Raw genomic sequence first — 22534 nt, forward strand, 5'->3', positions numbered from 1 at the left:
CTTAACAACTACTAATTTCTCTATTTAACCGTCAAATTGATCTCATCAAGACAGTCAAACAATGAATACTAAAAATTATTAAACTCTAGATTTATGTTATCAAGCATGAGTAATATAATAATGATGGTCGATCGTAATAAAAATAGTTAAATTTTACAAATCGAGACTTTTTTATAGCGATATACTTTTTCTTGTAACGATTGTAATGACAATATTTCCTATTGTCCGAAAAGAACACATATTTAAAATTATAAAACAGTAAAACCACATTATATTTATTTATACTTATCCCTTTATTTTATTATTTCTGCTATCTTGTTTTCATATTTATTATAAGAAATTTCTTATCATAACTTACTCCAACACAATATTCATTTTATTTAAATTATAAATATTATTTAACACCCTCTTGCATAAAAAGAAGTAGACCTAAAAATAATTTCAATTTTAACTTGTGATAGTTTCTAGAGGTTTCCCTATTCCACCACATGTTTTCATCAGAAATATAAAGTTTAAATAAGTGAAGGCAAGACTACCCAAATCTAACAAGAGTCCCCTTTGCAGCTCCATGTTAGAATAAATTTTGTTAAATGGCTACATGTTCACAGCTACACAAAAGTATGTACAGAAGCAACATCTAAAGAAGCATCACAAAACTATTTATCCATATCAATGGTTAAAACAGTAACAAGTAAATGCAAATTACTTCCTAATGGTAAATCTTTTTCCTAATCTCTTGCACATGGCCTCTCACAAATTCAATCCTGCTCGTGATCGTCAGCTTTGCAAATTAACCTTAAGAAAAAGAAAATCTAAACTTGCCAAATTAGTATTCCTGCCCAAATACAGCAACTCAGGAGAAAAGCCAGTCCAGTAAATCTTCATAGTTATTACCAGCAGGAACAGTTTGGTAAGTGATATCCGATGAGCTGAAATTAGCCCAGTCCCAATTCTCATCTTGTCCTGAATTGGTCTTTCCATCAATAATTTTATACCCATTTACACAACCAGAGTTGTGTACGTGATCAGTGATTATGTTGCTGTCAACCTGCTTGCCCTTCATCCCTGGAAAGGAGAAGTTAACAATTCATCATAATCACAATGAAGACGAGCAGTAGTGACATATTGCAAGACAAGCAGGCGATTATTTGTGAAGGTACTAAATGATCAATGATTATGCATGAATTCTTGCTAATTGATCAATGACCCACAAAATTTTGAAACCAACAGTTTGATTAAACAGGATCATTGTACCCTAATCAAGAAACAAAGGAATTATATATAAAAGTACAATGGTCGCTAATTAATTGGAAAGATAAGGTAGTTACCACTGTAATGGATCCAAGATGTCGACTCTGGCAGCTCTAATAAATTGTTGCTCTTTTTGCCAATTGGAACATTCAATGGAAGAACACTAGTTCTATCAGAATTGTGCACAGAATCGGAGTCTTGAAGGGTCAATACATTGTTACTGTCAATTTTGGCAGTTGGAGAAGTATCACTGATGTTACAAGAGGAAATATAATCAGTTTGGTTTAGACTGCAAAACCCATTAGTAGTTATTAAGCTGGAATCATCAGCGATTTGAACAACCCCATCCCCACCATTTTCATTTCTTAGAACGCAAGAAACTGAGTTATTAGCCCTACTCTTGGCCTCATCAACCAACTTCTCTAAAGCATTAACCACCGGTCGCAACTCCTCAATCGATTGGGAATTTTCAAAACACTCAAAAACAGAAGAAAACCCAGATGCTACATTCTCTAAATTCTTGTTTCTTTGAGTGCTGCTACTCTTAATATCTCTCTCTAAGCCTTTGATTTCATTCAAAAGAGAAAGTGCCCGTTGCTTAACTTTACCGTCACTGGCAATGGGAAGATGGTTTTCAAGAAAAGCATCAAGTATAACATCGACAGAAGGATGGCCAAAGGAGTAAACCTTTCGTGAACAAGGAGAGGAAACAAGAAGAGCAAGTTGAGCATCACAAAGCATGAACAGTTCTGCTGCTTTGTTAAAAAGGCCGTAACGTCTTTTAGTGAAACTAACAGATCTTTGCTTCTTAGTTTCTCGCTTCTTCATAGGAAGCTTTCTTGTTTTAGCCATTGCTGCTCTTTCTTCCTTGTTTGTTTTCTTTCCAAACAAATCCAGTTTCTGTTTGGAGTTGACAGTAGTGATATAGTATCCTTTTATAAGGGTCGGTTCCTCGCCGATCTACCCTTAAAAAACCTTTTCCAAGAAACTTCCCTTTTCTTTCCCCTTGCAGCCCTATAGGCCCGGAACTCCTATTGGTCGGCAGTAAATGAGAGAATCGAATCCCATACTTTTAAAAAAAAAAAAAATAGAAAATTTCATAAGCAAGAATCTATCTGGGAATTCCCTATTGATAAATTTACCTTAATTAATTACAGGTCAAATCATTTTCTTTGTTTTATTTATGCTTTTGTTACACGTTCTAGGTATGTTTTTATTGATGTGTTTGGTTGGTTGTGTGAGGTTTTTATGTTAGAAATCCAAATTTTTTATTTAAATTTGATATATATTTTTAATTATACGTTAAAATAATAAATAAATAAATATATTTATTAATTTTAAATGATAAAATATATATTAATTATTTAATACTAAAATATAAATATTTATATGTTAGTGTAACTTTTCTACCTATAGTAATTCTAGATACAAATTTCTCATTATAAATATAATATTTAGATTAGAATCCGGCGGAGTAGCTTTTGAAATTTCTCATTATAAATATAACAATCAGATTAGAATTTGGAGAAATAGCTTTTGAATTCATAAACTTTCAAAATTTTAGTGTTTAAATTTAATTCAATCATTAACTTGGTTTTGTAAAAGGATGCCATATTTTATATGATTTTATATTTTAAAACAATATATAATGTAATTGAGAGAAATGATCTTTAAGAATGATAATCTTTTCAAACATAAAATTATTAAGAATATAAATAAATAAATAAATATATATATAGAGATTCAATTATGTATTTTTGGAAGATAGTCATTAGATCATGTTAACTTTTGCATGCCCATCATTTTCTTGACATGATGTTAGTCCATCAAAAATTATGTTCTGACCCTTGTCTGTCCATCCCAGTATCCCACTAAACATGCTTTTTGAGTGTGTATTTATGCATGTTGTGTTAAAGATATGCATACAAAGGTCCCTCACTTTAGTCATTAGCCCATCCATAATATCTATGTGCTTTTGCTCTCTCCCCAGTACTTGGAAAAAAGGGTTTTCTATTAAAGAAATACTAGTTTCCAAAATCCCATCTTAAAATTGTCTTCTCCATGAAATAATTATCTGAAAATCTTTTGATGTTCATAGAAAAATACAAGGTATCCACATTGTTATCTTTGCTATATTTGATTTAGGTAAAAACAAATTTGATACTTTTTAATTAATTAACTTCAACTCAAACTGGGTATTTTATAACTTTTAAAGCCACCTGTAATACTAATTAAATAAATAATTTAGTTTTTTTTCTGAAATTTTTTAAATATTTTAATCATAAAAGAAAATATGTGAATCTATATTTCATATCTTTAAGAATAATAAGAATTGAATGATTAAAATTAAGTAATTAGAGTAGAAGTATATACAAAGTAAAACCTAAAATAGGAAAACAAATCTAATTAACTAGCCATGTGATCTTTAATTTAAAGGCTAGTACACTAGAAATAAGGCTAATTATAGAAACAACAAAAAGTATAAAAACCCACATGTTATTCTTGTTGCATTAGTGCAATATAGCAGCCAAAGAATCTTATGTTATAAATAAAACATCACATTGCTATCATCAATCAAAAGAAACCAAAAATTGTTCAAAGAAAAAGACATGAATTCAGAAATAAACCAAAAGTATACCCAATTGATAACATTAACCTAAAAGGAAAAAGAAATTTTTAGACATAAAGAAAAAGAAAAATAATAAAGAAAGAAAGGAAAAAAAAAAAAGAGGACCCAAATGGACAGAGCAAATGCACTGGCAACACATAAAAAGCCCACACACAAACCTCTCAATGATGTCTGCTTCTTCTCTAGTTTGTGTCTCTCTCTCTCTTTCTATAATATAGTCTTATGAAACCTTTTCCTTTATAACATTGCCATGGCCACACTAATCTCACCAGCCATTGCACTTTTTTTTGGTACACTTTCACCCAACTTACTATACAAAACAAAACCCACCCACACTGGTTACCTCTTTTGGCCAACTCAGCACAGCTGTAGTGCTGTGTAACACAGTTACCAACACATTACAAATACCCTTAATTTCTTAATACTAATAAAATTTTATTTAAATTTATTTAATTTTATACTAATTTTCTATCAATAGAAAGAAATTGGCATAGTAGGAAGCTGAGTGACTACAAACAATAGAATATAAGAATAAACAAAACATAATTTAATTTTCTACAAACAAAATCAAGTTGAATTTTAATAAATTATGTGTGAAAGACTATACATCTTTAATTCATATAATTTTAAATTAATTATATTAGGGTTTGCTTATTTTCTACTAATTATGTACTTTAGTCAAATCTCCTCTTTATAACATCATAAATCACTAAATATACTTGTAAAATTAACTGATATATACTATAGTTGTTATTTCCCCCCCTTATTTGAAAGGAGATACAAATAATGTTTTTTTCCTTTCAACTTTGACTGATAATTAAGAGTTTGCTTCAGATTGAAGAGAATTTGAATTAATTATCATAGGTTATTTTGCAAGGCAATTAGTTATTATATACTTGAACCAGTCAAATAAATAGTTAATAAGTTGCTATTAATGATGTTAGTCATAAATTTATAAGTTGTTTCTTTTATACCATAACAAGGCATGCATTTACTACAATTGGTCACATTAATAAGTTGTCTTCTTTGGTACACTCCACATGCTCATAAATTGTAGTTACAAAATTCACTAAATATAAAGATGAACACAAATGGTTGTTTTCATTACAAAAGCTCTATGATTGAATATAAAAAGGAAATAGTAAAGTTCAATATGATCCTTGATTTTTTCACAAGTAGCAAATTCACTCCCTTTTGATTTTTATAAGTAAATAAGTATGGAACATTCAACTTATAGACTAATGCAATCTTTTTTTTTTTTTTTAGTTTTCTTTAGAACAAAAAATCAATTGAACCCTTGAAATTTTCACAAGGGCCAATTCATCCATTTTTCTAGTACAAAAGTGATTTTATTTTGTTTTAATTAAATTTTTAACTAAATTCCTATTTGTAATAAAAATAAAAACCCAAAATCAAAAAAAGGGTTGATGTGAGAAAAGGTCAAGCGTCATCATATTCCACTACATTCTCTTTCTAAAAATCAACCATGAATATTCAATTATTATATAGAATGAAAGATGATGGCTGGGGATGATAGTCGAGATTTGAGAAATTAAATTTCCTGTGTTAATTTTTCTACATTTTAAATATTTATGATTTATATTTTTTTCTAAAATTATAAAATTACTTTACTCCTAATAAAATAAAAATTAATCTTATTAGTCTTAAGAAAAAAGTAATTCTCCTTAAAATTTGAATTGATCCATTTACTTTTAAATCTCAATGATAAAGGACTAAATTAGTCCATAAATTTTATACATTTTAGCCACCAAATAAATTAAAAAGAGACTAAATTGACCATATGCAAAAGGTTTAAGGATCAAAGGGACTTTATTCTAATAAAAAATGGAAAATAAAATAAAACTGTTACAAATTACAATGTTATTTTTGCCGGCACTTGACCGTTAACCTAACCACAACCAAAAACCAGAACAAAAACATTTTTTCTAATTAAAAAAGAAAAAGAAACGTTTCTGTCTCCGTCTACTTCATTTCTGATGTTTGGTGCTACCGTGGGTGAGACTTGACATTTCCCTCTTTGTCCGCCTCTTTTGACCCAGTCCCACTCTCCTCTCCCTCTCTCTCCCTCTCTTCCATTTTCTTTTTTCCTTTGAAGAATAAAGGAAAAGAAAATCAAAGACAGGAAAAAAATTTATTTACAGTGATCAACCAAACAACACAGATCATTAGAAAATAAAGAAAAAAGAAAAGAACCCAAAACAACAAGAACTCACAGATCAAATCGAACTCACGATAACACAAATCAAAAGTGGTTCTCTTCAGTTTTCTCCCTCTAAATTTAAGCTTTAGAGGACTGAAAGTCAGTGAAAGAAAGAAGCAAAAGAGAGTGATCAATTAGGGTTTGTTTTGTTGTGATATTGGAGTGAAACCCGTTAAAGAAAATCTTTGAAGATGATGATTTCTAGGGGACTATTTGGGTGGTCCCCACCGCATATACAACCGTTAACACCGGTATCGGAGGTATCCGAGCCACCGGAGTCGCCGTCTCCTTACTTAGATACAAGTGCAGAAGCAGCTGCGGCAGCTGCAGCGGCGGCGCAAGCGGAGGCGGAGGAAGAGATGGAGGAGGCAGAAGAGATGGAAGCGCCGCCTGCAGCGGTTCCGTTTACGGGATTGTTTGCGTGTGCAGATGGAGTGGATTTGGGACTTATGGTAATTGGTTCAATTGCTGCTGCTGCTCATGGAACTGCTCTTGTTGTTTACTTGCATTATTTTGCTAAGATTGTTGAGGTTTTGAAGATTGCTCCTGATGAAAGATTTGACAGGTTTAAAGATGTAAGTTCAAAGTTTTCCCCCCTTTGTTTTTATAGCTCAGGTGTGTTCTTTTAGATGAGTGTACATTTGCTACTTAGATGAGCTTGGTAGAGGTATTAGTTCATAATTGGGGTTTCAGACTTCTGATTGGAAATTGGTAAGGTTGCAATTTTGTGGTTTGCTTCAGTCAATTGGAACCATTGATTCAGTACAATCTACAATTATTTTCGGTAATTGGATGAGGAAGCGGTTTTAAGTGTGTATTGTGAAAGGTGTGCTTTAAAATCTGCATGGCTTAGTTTAGTTTTATGGCTAGCTACTAAGCGAGCGCTTGTTGACATTGTTCTGCATCTCAAGAAAATTGGGGTTACTTTTAGCTATTCGACATACTGTTTAGTTGTTCAATTAGTTTAAGCTAGGTGTTTCATTTGGTTTTAGAGATATGGAAGTACCATGTTATGTCTTATGAAGTCAAGTTTCTGTCAGGAATGTGTTTTTGATACACTTCTCAAAGGGTTGAATTATCGTCTTTATGAATAATAGAGAACAAAGAATACAGTTGGCTTGGCACAATAATATATATTTCTTGTAATGTGGTTGGGCTAGTGGAACAGATATCACTTGTGCGGAAAATTTTCCACTCATTCTTCAGAGCAGTTTAGGAGCTAGGGTTTATAGTTTTAAGTCTTTAGCAACATTAACTTTTAACTTCAGCAACTGAAGATATGATTTCAATTAAGTTCAATTAATGATCAACCTACTGTGGTGAAGACAGTTAAGAAAAATAGCACTATTAGTGAAGTTTACAACTAATAGCAATACTTTAGTGCCTCTTTCACTAATTTCTTTACAAATTTTGTTAACTATGGGGAATGAACAGGAAGGGAATTTGTAGATAGGCATGATGTATGAATTGCTAATATCTCAAACAAAATGAATCTTTAGATACTGTATATTGGTTTTACTTTCTTTTCATTCTCCCGTTGGGTTCTTTGCATTTTAATAAAGGAGAATTTGTGAATCAATATTGTTACTCTCTTTTGTATATCAAATACAGATTTAAGACCTTAGGTTTAAATTTCCTCGCATATGCAAGAGGCCAAGAAATTATACTTAGTTTTCCACTTCTCTAGAAAAATTTACTGTCTTTGTCTCTCTTAATTTTCCGTTTCTTACATTGAATATTCAAATGTTGGATTTGCCAAGGTCAGATTTCAAAAGGATTTTAAGAAGTTATTTTTCCCTTAAGAGGCATGCTTTTATCAATGGAATTTCTACTCAAAGAGAGTTGCTGTTCCCATTTTTTACAATCATAGAATTACTTTTATTCATGTACTTGTAATTTTAAATGTTCTATTAGTTTAGGTTTAATTTTCTCTTAGAAGTATTCCCTACTTGTCTTTAGGATGTTTGTTTTAGAAATTTTGTCAATGTTACTTTGTAGGAAGAGATTGCTGATTTTTTAAATTTCAGTTTTCTGTTCGTTATGGATGGCAATGGGTAAGTTAAGGTAGGGTTATATCTTTACCCATAACCAAAAGAATTTATATCTATCCTTGGTACCCATACTCATTTGGGCAACAAATATTAAACTCTTTCCCATACTCATAGGGTTATGGATAACCCATTGCCTAAATAACTATCAAAATCCAGTAAAATCTCTTTAAAATAATACTATTAGGAGTAAAAATATATTATTTTTCTAGAAATGAATAATTTATTAATTTATCAATAGTGAATATTTAATAATTTAGGAAGATTTTTTTTGTAATTATTTGTATATGCATTTATTTATCAAGATTCATGTATAAATTATAAATAAGAAAAATATGGTAAAAAGTTAGTGTGCATATACATAGAATTCAAAAGTTATCACATATGTACATAAAAAATAGTATATGTTACATATATATATAGGCTAAATAAAGATATATAATGAATTTAGTGATAAAAATCTTAAAAATGTCAATTTATGTGGTTTAAACTACATAGACATATAGTAAATGTAATTTTTAAATTTAATACCCTAAAGATAAAGTGTCATAAAATGCTTCAAATACATAGAATATAAGCTTTATAAGTTTTAAACTCCAGAGTATTATAATGTCTGTAAGGATTCCTATTTGAAATGTGTAAAGAAAATGTATATTAACTGATGAGATAAAGAGAGCGTCCAATGAGTGTAATGATGTTTGATAAAAAAGAAATGAGTATAATGACGAGCATCCCTCTTAAAGTTAACAGAAGTTTCAATAGTGGGTTGAAACAAGCTTTTCCATTATTTGTTCTTTTATCAAACCAACAAACAAATTCTTAAACATTAGAATGAATGAATTGCAAAAATAGGAGTTGTCTAAAACAAATACCTTTAGTATTATGAATTTTTATATATTATTTTTTTATGTATTTGATTAATTATTAATTTGTAATATTTGTTCATCTCTAAAGGATTTGAAAATATTAGTATCTTATGCATTTATTGAGGTTGTTAATTTAGTACAGTGCCCTGAGTTAGGATTGAAAGATTTTATTATTTAGTTGAAGTTATTACTTTATTGAACATTTATTTACAAAGATGTTACTGTAACTATAAAAAAGAAAAATGAGTATATTAAAGCATAAGTATATAATTTTTAATTTATAATTTCACTGAACTAAAATAATTAGTATTGTATTCAATTAGACTATACTAAAATAATATAAATTAAAAAGCTAATAAAATATTATAAAAAGGTGAACAATTAAATAATTTGTCTAATTCTTCAAATACAATTGATTATATATTTAAAATTAATAATTCAATTATAAAATTCCTAATATTGTACATCTAACTTATAAGGAAAAGATATTTCGGATAGGGTTTGGTTACGGGTATGGGTAAGGTACTATATTATCTATAATCTACCCAGTCAACTCTGGTATTACCTGATTTGACTGGGTAGGTTCCAGGTAGGCGTCCACGCTAGGATATAAATTGCCATCCCTAGTTTGTTCTTTGGTGGATTCTTTTGCATGATAAAACCTAATTACTAAAAGTAATTAGTTTCCAAAATCTAGATTTATCCCAACAATGCATATATTCTGTTTTAATTCTACTTAGCTTTTTGGACTTTATATCGTGGTCTTTCATTGCTTAGGCTTCTTTTTAATCATATTTAGTTTTATCTGTTAGAACTACTCATTAACAAAATGTGTACAACAAGTAAGAAAGCCAATGGTTTTAAGAAATCTTATCAACAAGTATCAAAGCCAATGGTCCTCACACTTGAGGATGCCCCTTCAATTCATATATGAAGGAACATATAATAGTCGTCAAAGATGCAAGGTGGCCCGGTACGTGGCGTCTAGGCATCATGTATAAGTGTAAGCCAAAGAATATGAGGTGCATGCTTATTTAAAAGTTTATAGACTCTTTCTTAAGTTTTCAATTCTATAAATTTTAATTGTTGAAAACTAAAACATTTAAAACTTTTGGAATAGCTATTGGGTGGTTAGAACATCCTATCTTTAGAGATAAAGAAGGGCGTGAACTTTTTGTATGTCATATGCCTACTTCTCTTAAAACATTTCCAGTTGTTTTGGTAGATGGAGTTTGTCTCCCTTTCACGAAAACGAGGAAGATGAATTATGTATTTTTTTTATTAGATTATTGATGGGCGATGCTTTGATCACTTGAACTACAAGTTCAAACTGCAATGCTGTTATTAATTAATATTTATATTTCAATATCTCATATGGTGAAGGCATAGTTTTTCTTTTTCTTTCAAATAAAAACCTATTGGCGCCAAGCAGGAGGGAATGCTGAATGTTTGGTAAATTTTCCTCCAACTAGGATAAAAGATGCCACTGACGCATAAAAAACATCTCTATGGAGTGCCTTGTGCACACTAGAGAGCATTGAAATCATCTCAAAACATCAACAATAGTTATCTCCAAAGTCTAATCCCCAAGCTACATCAAACATTACAATATAATGAAGATGGCTGCTAAGTTTTCCAACAAAAGCCATTTTCAACCAGCTTGCATGGCCAATTCAGTTTCCTTTCTCACTTTATTATATTCTTTTTAATATATCTTGGAAGAAAGAGAAGGTGGGTTTGTGAGGGGTGGGGATGGAGGATGCTTTCTTCCTTTGACCTAAAAATCTATATAGAAGTGTTTTATTCTTGCCAAGCAGATTAACCTCTGTTTATTAACCAAGGGGCTTGTTTTATGCAGCTTGCTTTAACCATTGTTTATATAGCTGTGGGTGTTTTCGCAGCTGGTTGGATTGGTAAGTTTTAGGTATCGTCATAATTATATAGTTATCTTTTCATCCATAGCTATTTTTTTGTAGCCATTGATGCTAACTTGCTTTCTGTAATAGAGGTTTCGTGCTGGATTTTAACTGGAGAGCGTCAGACCGCTGTCATCAGGTCTAACTACGTTCAAGTGTTACTTAATCAGGATATGAGTTTTTTTGATACCTATGGGAACAATGGAGACATTGTGAGCCAAGTACTGAGTGATGTGCTGCTCATTCAGTCTGCACTTAGTGAAAAGGTACGTTAGAGATTAGTTGTTCCCCCATTCTGAATCTGCAAATATCTTATCTAACTTGTTTAAAGGTACTTGTTGTAGGTTGGAAACTATATTCATAACATGGCAACATTTGTTAGTGGTCTTGTTATTGGATTTGTCAACTGCTGGCAGATTGCCCTTATAACATTAGCCACTGGTCCTTTCATTGTTGCTGCTGGTGGTATATCAAACATTTTTCTTCACAGGCTGGCTGAGAGCATTCAAGATGCATATGCAGAAGCTGCTAGTGTTGCTGAACAGGTTTGAACAACCCCTTCCCTATCTAAAAGGACCCCTAGCCCTTAAAAAAGAAACACCCCTTTGCTTTGGTCTTGCTCTTGCTCTGGGTTGCCTTCTGTCTATAATGTCTCTTCTGATGCTGCAGTTAGTTTAGCGTTGGTTCCTACGGAATTCTAATGCTGTATCTTATGTTCTGAATAATGTACTTAGTCTGTTACATGAGTTTTGATATGATAAAAGATCAGATTCTTGGATAATCGTTAATAATGTAATCATGCCAAAAAGGAAAGATAATTCTACGTCGCTATGTTTGCCAAACATTTGACTTGGATCTGGCTTCATGTACCTATTTAGAGCTTAGATTCTCCTTATATAATGGTTTTCATAGCTAGATGGTTATATAATTTATTTATATTGATGTGCACCCTTAAGCAGTTATATTTTTTTTCTGGCCAACAAGGCATGATCCAGCATCTTAAGATAATGATTGAAGAATTGCTATGATACTGTCAAGATTGTATGTGTTCTCTTCGATAAGAAATTATCAAAGATATATAGTGGGCATGTATGAGATTGCTGTTGGGCATTAAAAAAGCTGATTTAGAAATTTTTATTTTGATTTAATAGATTGATCTTTCAAAATCTCTTATAAACTGTTTTTGCCAGACCTGCTTTTGGAAAATACATCAATTTACTTGCTAAACAATTTTCAAAATCCAAAAAAGTTATTTCTTTTGAAAAGCGCTTTTGCCAGCCTTAGATAATGATTGGCCTACCTAGGTGGTAATGAACTTATGTAAACTAGAAAGTTCTTGAGTGAAACTGGTTGGTGACAGTTTTTCTTGAGGGCTGTCTCAAGTACTTGACAGCCAGTGAACTGTCCATGCCTAGGGGTTCTGTGGTGGAATTTGGAAGTCAAAATCGCTTGAAGATGCATGTTACTGTTTGTTGCAATTGTGACCACTATAATTGCTTATATCTTAATGTTTCCCTGGAATGGAGTAGCTCTATCTTCCTAAAAATTATAAATAAAAAGGAAGTCAATATATTTGGTTGCATATGCACTGCAATCAAGCCAAAAGGAGATGAATATAGACACACTGTCACAGCTGTGTGCATATATATGTTCTATTGTTTTATTCTATTATAATGCTTTTATTGTTTAATACATACATTGCACTTTTGTACTCGTCTTAGAATATAGTCGTAAAGCATAGATTTTTTTTCTGAGGGTCTATGTAGTGTATGACATTACATCTATATGCCACATTTTGCGCACACTAATTAATGTTTTGAGGATAAAAGAAGAATGGTAATTTTAAGTAGTAAATGACACGCTTCCAAAGATCAGTAGTTTACACCAATGCATGCAAGTCAAAACCATTACATAGGATTGCATTTTTGAAGTTTGAGAAAATCTAGCAAGGCATCTTTTGGTAAGGCAGTTATTTCATATTGGATTCTCGGTGAGGCCATGATACTCTGGCGAGGTTGAAATTAACATCTTCGAACGAGGAAACATTTCTAGAACTAAATTACGGTTTTGTGAACTTTTTATTTCTTTGTTTGACAAGAATTTGATTGCTTGTATGTGAGTTGCTTACTTCTGATTGCAATTTAATATTGTCAAATGTCATGAAGTCTTGAAGAGAAGTGTTTCATGATCATACAAATGCTGCTTTTATCTACATTATAACATATCCTTAATTTTATTTGGATTTGGTGCATTTCTTCAATATACTAGGATTTTATATTGTGTGACTACATCCTATGAATATGTTTTAATCTAGTGCATTTTCTATTCAAATGTAGTCTGCAAGAAAGAGTAAAAATTAGGGCCTTGTTTAGTTGTAGAGAATTTTTTCTATTTTCATTTTCTAATTTTTAAGAATAATGAGAACTTTTCATTTTCATCGAGAATTTGTAAAAGCATTATAATAGAACTCTTCTATTTGGGTAATATTTTAAATTTAAAGGGTAAACTTGGAATAAATGAAGTAAAAACTTCTTGTTTTCATTTGAAAACAAATGACTTCTGTATAAAATAAAACATGGAAAACATGTTAAGGTTTGTTTTCCAAAGTTTAGTTATAATTTTGAAAACATGAAAAAATGTTTTCTATCATTTTAGAAAAATATTATAAGTAAACACAACTTAGGTCTTCCAGTCCAATATGGTGTCTTTCTACACTTAGTGGCTAATTATAAGGAAAGATAATGAATGCATGTTTTGGTGTATCGGTGTATATATTGGACACTTTTGGGGGCTTAGAGCCAAACCTTTTTTCTTTTCGGTTATTCATGATTGAAAGTATCTATTCTTGTCTTTGCTTAATAGTATCAGCATCTGTCACTGTAATCTATTTGCAATTGTTTATATGAGTTTTCTTCCTGAATTTACAGACTTTTTAGTTGATCTAACATGCTTTTGTTATTCTAGCGAAATGACTTATCTCAGTGATACAGAAAGCTAATAATCTCTTAAATTACACAGGCAGTTTCATATATTAGGACCTTATATGCGTTCACAAATGAAACTTTGGCGAAATATTCTTATGCAACTTCACTACAAGCAACTCTGAGATATGGTATTTTGATTAGTCTTGTGCAAGGACTTGGTCTTGGTTTTACATATGGGCTTGCGATATGTTCTTGTGCCTTGCAGCTATGGGTTGGAAGGTTCCTGGTTACTCACCACAAAGCTCATGGTGGTGAAATAATAACAGCCCTTTTTGCTGTGATTTTGAGTGGCCTGTAAGTCTCTTCTTCCTCTCTTATTGGTGTTGTTATTTTCTCTGCGCTCTTCTTATCTGCCATATTGTGTTTTTTGCAGTGGGCTGAATCAAGCAGCAACAAACTTCTATTCGTTTGACCAAGGACGAATTGCTGCTTACAGACTTTATGAGATGATAAGCCGATCATCCTCAACAGTTAATCAAGAAGGAAACACTCTAGTGTCAGTGCAAGGAAATATTGAGTTTCGGAATGTTTATTTTAGCTATCTGTCTCGTCCGGAGATCCCTATCTTGAGTGGGTTTTACCTCACTGTACCTGCTAAAAAAGCTGTCGCACTTGTTGGCAGAAATGGCTCTGGAAAAAGCAGCATTATCCCCCTCATGGAGCGGTTTTATGATCCCACCTTAGGTACTGCAATGTGACTCGTGTTATATTATTTAAGGTTTCACTGTATTCCTATGGCTTTTCATGTATTGATTTATTGTGATGCAGGGGAAGTTCTTTTAGATGGAGAGAATATTAAAAACTTGAAACTGGAGTGGCTTAGAAGCCTTATAGGATTAGTCACCCAGGAACCTGCCTTGCTAAGTTTGAGTATAAGGGATAATATTGCTTATGGACGAGATGCTACTTTGGATCAGATTGAAGAAGCTGCCAAAATAGCACATGCACATACATTCATAAGCTCACTTGAGAGAGGCTATGAGATGCAGGCAAACTAACAAGATTACATTTTTGTTTGAACCTTTGTTATTGCCTCTCTTTTGGCCAATCTGCTGAGAAGTGAATTCTTATGCATTTCAGGTGGGTAGAGCTGGTTTATCGTTGACAGAGGAACAGAAAATTAAACTTTCGATTGCTAGAGCTGTGCTTTTGAATCCAACAATTCTTCTGCTTGATGAGGTTACTGGTGGACTTGATTTTGAAGCTGAAAGAGCAGTTCAGGAGGCGTTAGATCTCCTCATGTTGGGACGATCCACTATAATTATAGCTCGACGTCTTAGTCTTATTAGGAATGCTGATTACATAGCTGTAATGGAGGAGGGTCAGCTTGTTGAAATGGGAACACATGATGAATTGTTAAACTTAGATGGCCTATATGCAGAACTTCTCAAATGTGAAGAAGCAGCAAAACTTCCGAGAAGGTATAGCCTGAGAACAATGAAGATTTTTTTTAATGCACCTTCTGTTCTCAATTACAGTTCTTTTCTGATAGTCAAATGTAATTGCCATGCTAAATTACATGATTATGAGATGCATGTCTTTCTCTAGGATGCCAGCTAGAAACTACATGGAGACTGCTGCTTTCCAAGTTGAAAAGGACTCTTCTGCTGGTTACAGCTTCCAAGAACCATCCTCCCCTAAAATGATGAAATCACCATCTCTTCAGAGAGTTCCTGGTATATCACGGCTTCCAGATGGCACCTTCAACTCTCAGGAATCACCCAAGGTTCGTAGTCCGCCACCTGAGAAAATGATGGAAAATGGTGTTCCCTTAGATGGAGCTGATAAGGAACCAGCAATAAGAAGGCAGGATAGTTTTGAAATGCGACTTCCAGAGTTACCCAAGATTGATGTGCATTCTGCACAACGACAGACATCAAATGGGTCAGATCCCGAATCACCAGTATCACCTCTTTTGACATCTGATCCGAAAAATGAGCGCTCCCACTCGCAGACTTTTAGTCGACCCCATAGTCACTCTGATGATGTTCCAACTAAATTCAAGGATGCAAAGGACACGAAGCATCGTGAAACACCATCATTTTGGAGGCTGGCAGAACTTAGTTTAGCTGAGTGGCTTTATGCTGTGCTAGGAAGCATTGGTGCTGGGATTTTTGGCTCTTTTAATCCACTTCTTGCTTATGTTATTGCACTGATAGTGACTGCCTATTATAGGCCTGATCGCCATCACTTGCAGGAGGATGTAGACAAATGGTGCTTGATAATTGCCTGCATGGGTATAGTAACAGTGGTTGCAAACTTTCTGCAACATTTCTATTTTGGTATTATGGGTGAAAAAATGACTGAGCGAGTTCGGAGAATGATGTTCTCAGGTAAATAATCCTTGATCTTGTTATAGGTACTTAGAATAGAAAATGCAGAAGTATGATACCTTGTCCATGAGCTTTACCTTTTCCGTGCTCCTTATGTAACAGCTATGCTGCGCAATGAAGTTGGATGGTTTGATGAAGAGGATAATAGTGCTGATACATTATCCATGCGGTTGGCAAATGATGCTACATTTGTGCGAGCAGCATTTAGCAACCGTCTTTCTATATTTATACAGGATAGCGCTGCTGTTGTTGTGGCTGTTATCATTGGCATGTTGCTTCAATGGCGACTGGCTCTTGTGGCGTTGGCAACCCTGCCAATTCTCATGGTTTCTGCAATTGCACAGGTTTGCATTTCATTCCTATTATACAACTTAAATGTCATTTAATTGATCACTGACTTATTCCATTTACTTTTCTCAATTTATGAAAGAACCAACTTGTTGGATTTTTATTTTTTCAAACTGTATCTCTGGCTACATGTAAATGAAACAGATCATAGTAGTTGCCTCTCTAATCTTAGCAGTTTTTATTTTTAATCCATTTTCAGCAATAACTGAGTCAATTTTCTCATCTCTGTATTTTATGTGGCTACAAAATCAACTGTGCAATTGTTCACTTGAAGGCTGACTCGATCGATTTATCCTAGTGTCAAGGCTTTTAGTTTGTTGTATTCATTGTGAATGACAGATATGAAAATTTCTTGTACTTTTGTTAATGTATGAAATGCTCGGGAGCAAAGACTCCCAACATGAATTTGAAGCAGCATCAAGTCTCTTGGTGCGAGCATAAAGTTCATCTTTGTCAGAAATGACACGGGTCATGGATCATCCTATAAGATGTGATTTGTCTTTTAAGTCATGGATATGGTTGCCAAAGTGTAGTGAATATGTCAACCAATAAGATCTTTTTATGCTACCTTTTAGTTTGCTGCCTTCTCATCTGTAAGACATCTTAATGGTATTTGAGATTTGATAATAAGACATCTATAGTATAAGACATTTGAATGCAAATTTTCTGCACCGAATTCTGAATGATGGCAATTGAAATACTGCAGAAGTTGTGGCTTGCTGGCTTTTCAAGGGGCATTCAGGAGATGCACAGGAAGGCATCATTGGTTCTTGAGGATGCTGTTAGAAACATTTACACTGTTGTAGCATTCTGTGCTGGTAACAAAGTAATGGAGCTCTACAGATTACAACTGAAAAAAATTTTTAAGCAGAGCTTTTTCCATGGAATGGCCATTGGTTTTGCATTTGGCTTTTCACAGTTTCTTCTATTTGCCTGTAATGCCCTTCTTCTCTGGTACACTGCATACTCTGTAAAGGAAAACTATACGGATCTGCCTACAGCTATCAAGGAGTATATGGTTTTCTCATTTGCGACATTTGCACTAGTAGAGCCTTTTGGATTGGCTCCATATATTCTTAAACGGCGGAAATCTCTTATTTCAGTTTTTGAAATTATAGATAGAGTACCCAAGATTGACCCAGATGAGAACTCAGCACTGAAGCCACCTAATGTGTATGGGAGCATTGAGTTAAAGAATGTTGATTTCTGTTATCCTACTCGCCCGGAAGTCTTGGTATTGAGCAATTTCAGTCTCAAAGTCAATGGTGGACAAACTGTAGCTGTGGTAGGAGTTTCAGGGTCTGGTAAGAGCACTATAATCTCTTTAATGGAGAGATTTTATGATCCAGTTGCTGGTCAGGTTCTACTTGATGGGCGAGATCTAAAACTCTACAATTTGAGATGGTTAAGGAGCCACTTAGGCCTTGTTCAGCAGGAACCAATTATCTTCTCAACGACAATTAGAGAAAATATCATATATGCTAGGCACAATGCTAGTGAAGCTGAGATGAAAGAGGCTGCAAGAATAGCGAATGCTCACCACTTCATTAGCAGTCTGCCTCATGGGTATGACACACATGTGGGGATGAGGGGTGTTGACCTGACACCGGGACAGAAACAGAGAATTGCAATTGCACGGGTGGTACTGAAGAATGCGCCCATCTTGTTATTGGATGAAGCTAGTTCATCCATTGAATCTGAATCTAGTAGAGTGGTACAAGAGGCACTTGATACACTGATTATGGGAAACAAAACAACTATTCTGATAGCTCATAGAGCTGCAATGATGAGGCATGTTGACAATATCGTGGTTCTAAATGGAGGGCGAATCGTAGAGGAAGGGGCTCATGATACTTTGATGGCCAAGAATGGTTTGTACGTCAGGTTGATGCAACCCCACTTTGGAAAGGGTTTGAGACAGCATCGACTTATTTAGGTTGGGTTTTGACATTTGCGTTTAGTTCCTTTGTATAGCTCTTACTGGTCAACTTTAAGTTGCTGGAAAGTGTTCATAGCTGTTGGCATCCATACAGTATTTTCCAGAGTGGGCAATTGCAAAATGAGAGTGATGAGGCTGGTAACAATTTTTTTTATAGTTGGATTGGGTGGGTTGAAAATGGTGGCACCGGCAGTTATAGTGTTCGAATGTAGGGTTAGAAATAGGAATTTTAGAGCTTGGTTGGCCATTTGAGGACATGCTCTCAGGGTTAGATGATTTATTCTTTGTGGAGGCAAGCGTTAGGTCGATGCTTTGTCTTCATGGTATATTAATTTGTTCATTATTCAGAAGATGGGTTGGAGAGGAGATAATTCTAGTCCTAATGAGGTGTGCTTCTTGGATTTTGTCTTATTTTCTTTATTTTTTTTTTCCAATTTCCTAGATAATTTCTGGCTTTTGTATGGATTAATTCAACTTCGACAAAGCTTGGATGATGATGTATGTGTTTTCATACTGTAAATTTTACATTTGCGAAAACGATCCAAAGTTTAGAAGAGGAAAAGAGGTGGAGGGCATTTGTTGTAATCTTCCTTTGTAAATAACCACGTGGATAATTTATAAGCTTTTTAACTTTTTGCCGGCTTGATTACCTTTATCATTTTCTTTCTTCATTCCAGTTTGTTTGTAGTTTTATCAGGTTAATCAATGCCCTTTTGATCTTGTAAAGGAAAGCAGGAAATCATCTTAAACTGGCATTCTGCATGTTGTAATGACTGATGATATATATATTCATCTTTGTTTTTGATGCTTGGAAATGTGGCCATAAGACTTGATAGAAACAATAAACAGAGTTTGCTATGGATAACCAACCTCTAATGTGATTTCATGCAAATTTGCACATAGGTAGCAGCATAAAACATGGATAATTCATTCTTAACTGTCTAGGGATGTGAAAGTGTAGGAAATCCAAGGAGATGATACAAAACTCTGCTATAAAGTATATACATCAAATGCAAACTTTCATCTCATTCTTGATCGGTTAGATATCCAGCATCTTGAAAGAATCTGCCACCACTTTAAGCTGGTTGCGAAATCTCTTCCACCGTCTCTCGTTTGCTCCCACGATCAGGGTGTAATATCTTCCTGTTCAGTAGGTTAATGTTAATGTTATAACAGTGGTTTATTATTGGTAGTAATAGTTAAATTGCTAACATGCTAGGCAGAGATCAGGCATATGGTGACAGTTTGAGATGGTGGTAAATTTACCATTGCTAATCCCTATGGTCGCAAAGGAAGCACTGGAGTAGTTTGGAGACGTAAGGATATATTCAACGGTGTAGTAGTTTTTCCCATCTGCAGAGCGCTGCATTTAGTAGATAGTCATCAACGAGCTAATCAGTATGATTGTTGTCTGGATATCATTCTATTCTATTTTTATGCACAAAGAAAAAAAAGATGCTAGTCAGTTTCGTCGGGCATTGTCAATATCAACCTCTTGTATGTCAATAATGGTTGGCCTTTGATTTGGTGCAGCATACACATGTTTTACTAAATCAGATACAACCTGCAGAACCAAATTCTGGTTAAGGATTATCAAGACATGAACAAAAAAGTTCAAACAACAGCAAAAATGATACATTTACCTGCTCCATGGGTCCCAAATCATGAATGTCTTGTTTATCAGTAGGTATGAATCTCACTCTAACATTCTGCAATTGCTTGTATCGATCCTTAAACGCAGAATCATGTGCCCTGAAATCAAAATCCTACGCATGGACAAGAAGCTGTTCTGAGTTTCAACAGCTAAAAAGTTGCATTTCCATATTACAAGAACAGTGCAAATAACTTACTATCCAATCTGAGGGGTAATAATATGAATATCCATCTTTCAAATCAACGAAAGCTCGATAGTTCTTTGGTACCTCTGCACAATACCCAGATATGAGAAAGGTCTGATTTATATGTAAACCAAACTACACGTAAATAATTTGCATGTATGACAGCTCCCTATTTCTATTTGTTCCTATTTTATTTGGATTCTCAGGGAAGATGAGTCATGACCTCCACTACAATATATATCAATCAAGTTTATCCTAGTTAGTAAAACATACTACAATTGGGGATTGTAAAATATTGTCTTCTATATATTTATACCTTCAGCCAGAAGAGGGTTTACTGGGAGTAAACTTGTTGCCAGTGCTCCAATTCCCAACAGTATCACTTGTCTCCTGCAATTGCCTAATGCACATTGGGAATTAAGTTATCTACAGCACAATCTGTGGTATCCAAAGTCAACATTCCATTAGTCAATTTTCCAAATTCCCATTCTAAAGTTCACACTAACATTATATTTGATTGAAATCTATAAAATTTATGAAATTCATTTACAAATATAAAATTTATGTGATTTGAATAAAGTAAAAATTAATTTAGATTTTACATATTCAAATTTGTATGTAATTAGTTATAGCTAAACTAAATTCTATAAAAAATTTACAAATGAATTTCATATTAGTTTGTCAACATATTATATAACACCAATATATTTTTTTTAACTTTATTATTTTCATTTTCTTTTCTTTCTTGCGTATTTTTCTTGAATAAAATGAATTTCTTAATGGATTTGAACTAAACGTGACCTAAAAAAGTATATATTGTGCCAAGATTGCTGTCATAAGTCCAAGAAACATAACTCTTGTTGATTTTCCCTACCAAAGATAGATAAGAAAACAAGTGGGAAAGAAAATTCACATCATCCATACTTTCACCATTCAGATTCATGGACCAAAAGGAAATCGTATCTCTTAATCTTACTTTCTTGATTGAAGGTTGTTTCTGCAGTGCATGTAACAGAGTTATTACCAGCCAACGGAATGGCTCGAGGCAATTCATTAGAAGAAGGGACATTTAGCTGGAAACAGGGAAGACATTAAATATGAAGAAATTAGCTATTGCAGTAACATTGAACATCATCAAGCAAAGGGTAGAACTCAAAAGGAGAGAGGAGAATGAAAATGAAACTACCTTTGGGGACAAGGTTGTTGAAACCAAACTTAAAGAAACTGAAGACATAGCCATTTGATGAGTTAAGAAGAGTAGCTTCAGGCTGCAGTAGCTTCTCATAAGGTGAAGTAATAACTGATAAGTCTTTTAGTTTGGTTCTTGATGTGGTTAGGAGCTTGTGGTCATGTGATAGAGGGTGGTTCTTTCTTTTCCCCCTCTCCTATTCTTTTATTTATTTTTCTAATTAAATAACTGCGGCTTCGTAGGCGGTTTAATATTAATATCAATAAAAATCATGAATTATGAATATTAAAATTAAATAATACCATATTATAAGAGATTTAAATATTAAAGATAAATTAAAATTAACTAACTAACTAACTAACTAACTAACTAACTAACTATATATATATATATATATATATATATATATATATATATATATATATATATATATTATGTTGAATTTTTATTGGATATATAAACATGTTATATCTTTTTAAATATTTTAAATATTTATTAATTTTGATAATAAATTTATTCACTAAAAAAATTTATTATATCTTTTTACATGGTTTAATAATCTTTTATAATTATATTATAACTTGATTTAATATTAGATTATTTATTTATTTTTAATATATTTTTATTGATTTAATATTTTATATATTTTAAGTATATAATTCAATAATATTTTTTTACTTTATATATATAAGAATACAAATATTTTATATTACTTTTTAATTTACTAAATTATAAAAATTTAATTTAAAACTTAATTTTTAATTAACTGAATTCTTTACTTGAAATTGAACCATATCAAAATAATTTCATTGGAATATATCTAAAATAGAATGCAACGAGAAATGAAAGGTGTAAATAAATATAAATATTATAATTAAAAATAGTTCTTAAATTAATAAAATAATTATTTAATTATGAGAACAGAAAATCTAATCAAAAATTAAAATTTTAAAGAAGAATTTAAAGAAAAAA

The 22534-nt window shown here is 32.8% G+C and overlaps 3 protein-coding genes across 4 annotated transcripts; 1 reads left to right on the forward strand and 2 right to left on the reverse strand.

Moving 5' to 3' along the window:
- Positions 1–648: 648 nt before the first annotated feature.
- On the reverse strand, positions 649–2340 carry LOC112536733 (MADS-box protein SVP). Its single transcript, XM_025159588.2, has 2 exons — positions 1329–2340; positions 649–1065 (listed from the first exon to the last, which is right to left on the reverse strand). The coding sequence occupies exons 1-2, from the start codon at positions 2101–2103 to the stop codon at positions 854–856; spliced, it is 987 nt and encodes a 328-aa protein (XP_025015356.1). The 5' UTR covers positions 2104–2340; the 3' UTR covers positions 649–853.
- A 3534-nt stretch (positions 2341–5874) lies between these two features.
- Positions 5875–19181, forward strand: LOC8275922 (ABC transporter B family member 6). Of its 2 annotated transcripts, none has more exons than XM_015727094.2 (11): positions 5875–6676; positions 10874–10928; positions 11022–11197; positions 11276–11476; positions 13950–14209; positions 14289–14599; positions 14684–14904; positions 14996–15336; positions 15464–16248; positions 16351–16592; positions 17303–19181. In XM_015727094.2, exons 1-11 carry the CDS (start codon positions 6293–6295, stop codon positions 18530–18532), a joined length of 4206 nt encoding a protein of 1401 aa, XP_015582580.2. In that variant the 5' UTR covers positions 5875–6292; the 3' UTR covers positions 18533–19181. The 2 variants fall into 2 exon arrangements, with proteins under 2 accessions (XP_015582580.2, XP_048231204.1); XM_048375247.1 differs by having other exon boundaries at positions 14121–14209.
- A 210-nt stretch (positions 19182–19391) lies between these two features.
- LOC8275921 (photosynthetic NDH subunit of lumenal location 1, chloroplastic) lies at positions 19392–21743 on the reverse strand. The gene is made up of 8 exons (XM_048375248.1): positions 21560–21743; positions 21350–21446; positions 20690–20773; positions 20386–20459; positions 20179–20301; positions 20028–20099; positions 19802–19898; positions 19392–19678 (listed from the first exon to the last, which is right to left on the reverse strand). The coding sequence occupies exons 1-8, from the start codon at positions 21656–21658 to the stop codon at positions 19575–19577; spliced, it is 750 nt and encodes a 249-aa protein (XP_048231205.1). The 5' UTR covers positions 21659–21743; the 3' UTR covers positions 19392–19574.
- Positions 21744–22534: the final 791 nt, after the last annotated feature.

Source organism: Ricinus communis, chromosome 6 (genome assembly GCF_019578655.1).
Source record: "Ricinus communis isolate WT05 ecotype wild-type chromosome 6, ASM1957865v1, whole genome shotgun sequence".
NCBI classification, from domain to species: domain Eukaryota; kingdom Viridiplantae; phylum Streptophyta; class Magnoliopsida; order Malpighiales; family Euphorbiaceae; genus Ricinus; species Ricinus communis.

What these genes read in the sequence shown, in the direction of transcription:
- LOC112536733 (XM_025159588.2), bottom strand. Translation starts at nt 2,103, where the DNA reads ATGGCTAAAACAAGAAAGCTTCCTATGAAGAAGCGAGAAACTAAGAAG. An exon ending in ATCTTGGATCCATTACAGTG is followed by an intron (nt 1,066 to 1,328) that starts GTAACTACCTTA and finishes TCTCCTTTCCAG; the next exon opens with GGATGAAGGGCAAGCAGGTT.
- LOC8275922 (XM_015727094.2), top strand. Translation starts at nt 6,293, where the DNA reads ATGATGATTTCTAGGGGACTATTTGGGTGGTCCCCACCGCATATACAA. An exon ending in TTTCGCAGCTGGTTGGATTG is followed by an intron (nt 10,929 to 11,021) that starts GTAAGTTTTAGG and finishes TTTCTGTAATAG; the next exon opens with AGGTTTCGTGCTGGATTTTA. An exon ending in TCGGAGAATGATGTTCTCAG is followed by an intron (nt 16,249 to 16,350) that starts GTAAATAATCCT and finishes CTTATGTAACAG; the next exon opens with CTATGCTGCGCAATGAAGTT.
- LOC8275921 (XM_048375248.1), bottom strand. Translation starts at nt 21,658, where the DNA reads ATGAGAAGCTACTGCAGCCTGAAGCTACTCTTCTTAACTCATCAAATG. An exon ending in AAACCCTCTTCTGGCTGAAG is followed by an intron (nt 20,460 to 20,689) that starts GTATAAATATAT and finishes GGTATTGTGCAG; the next exon opens with AGGTACCAAAGAACTATCGA. An exon ending in CCATTATTGACATACAAGAG is followed by an intron (nt 19,899 to 20,027) that starts GTTGATATTGAC and finishes TACTAAATGCAG; the next exon opens with CGCTCTGCAGATGGGAAAAA.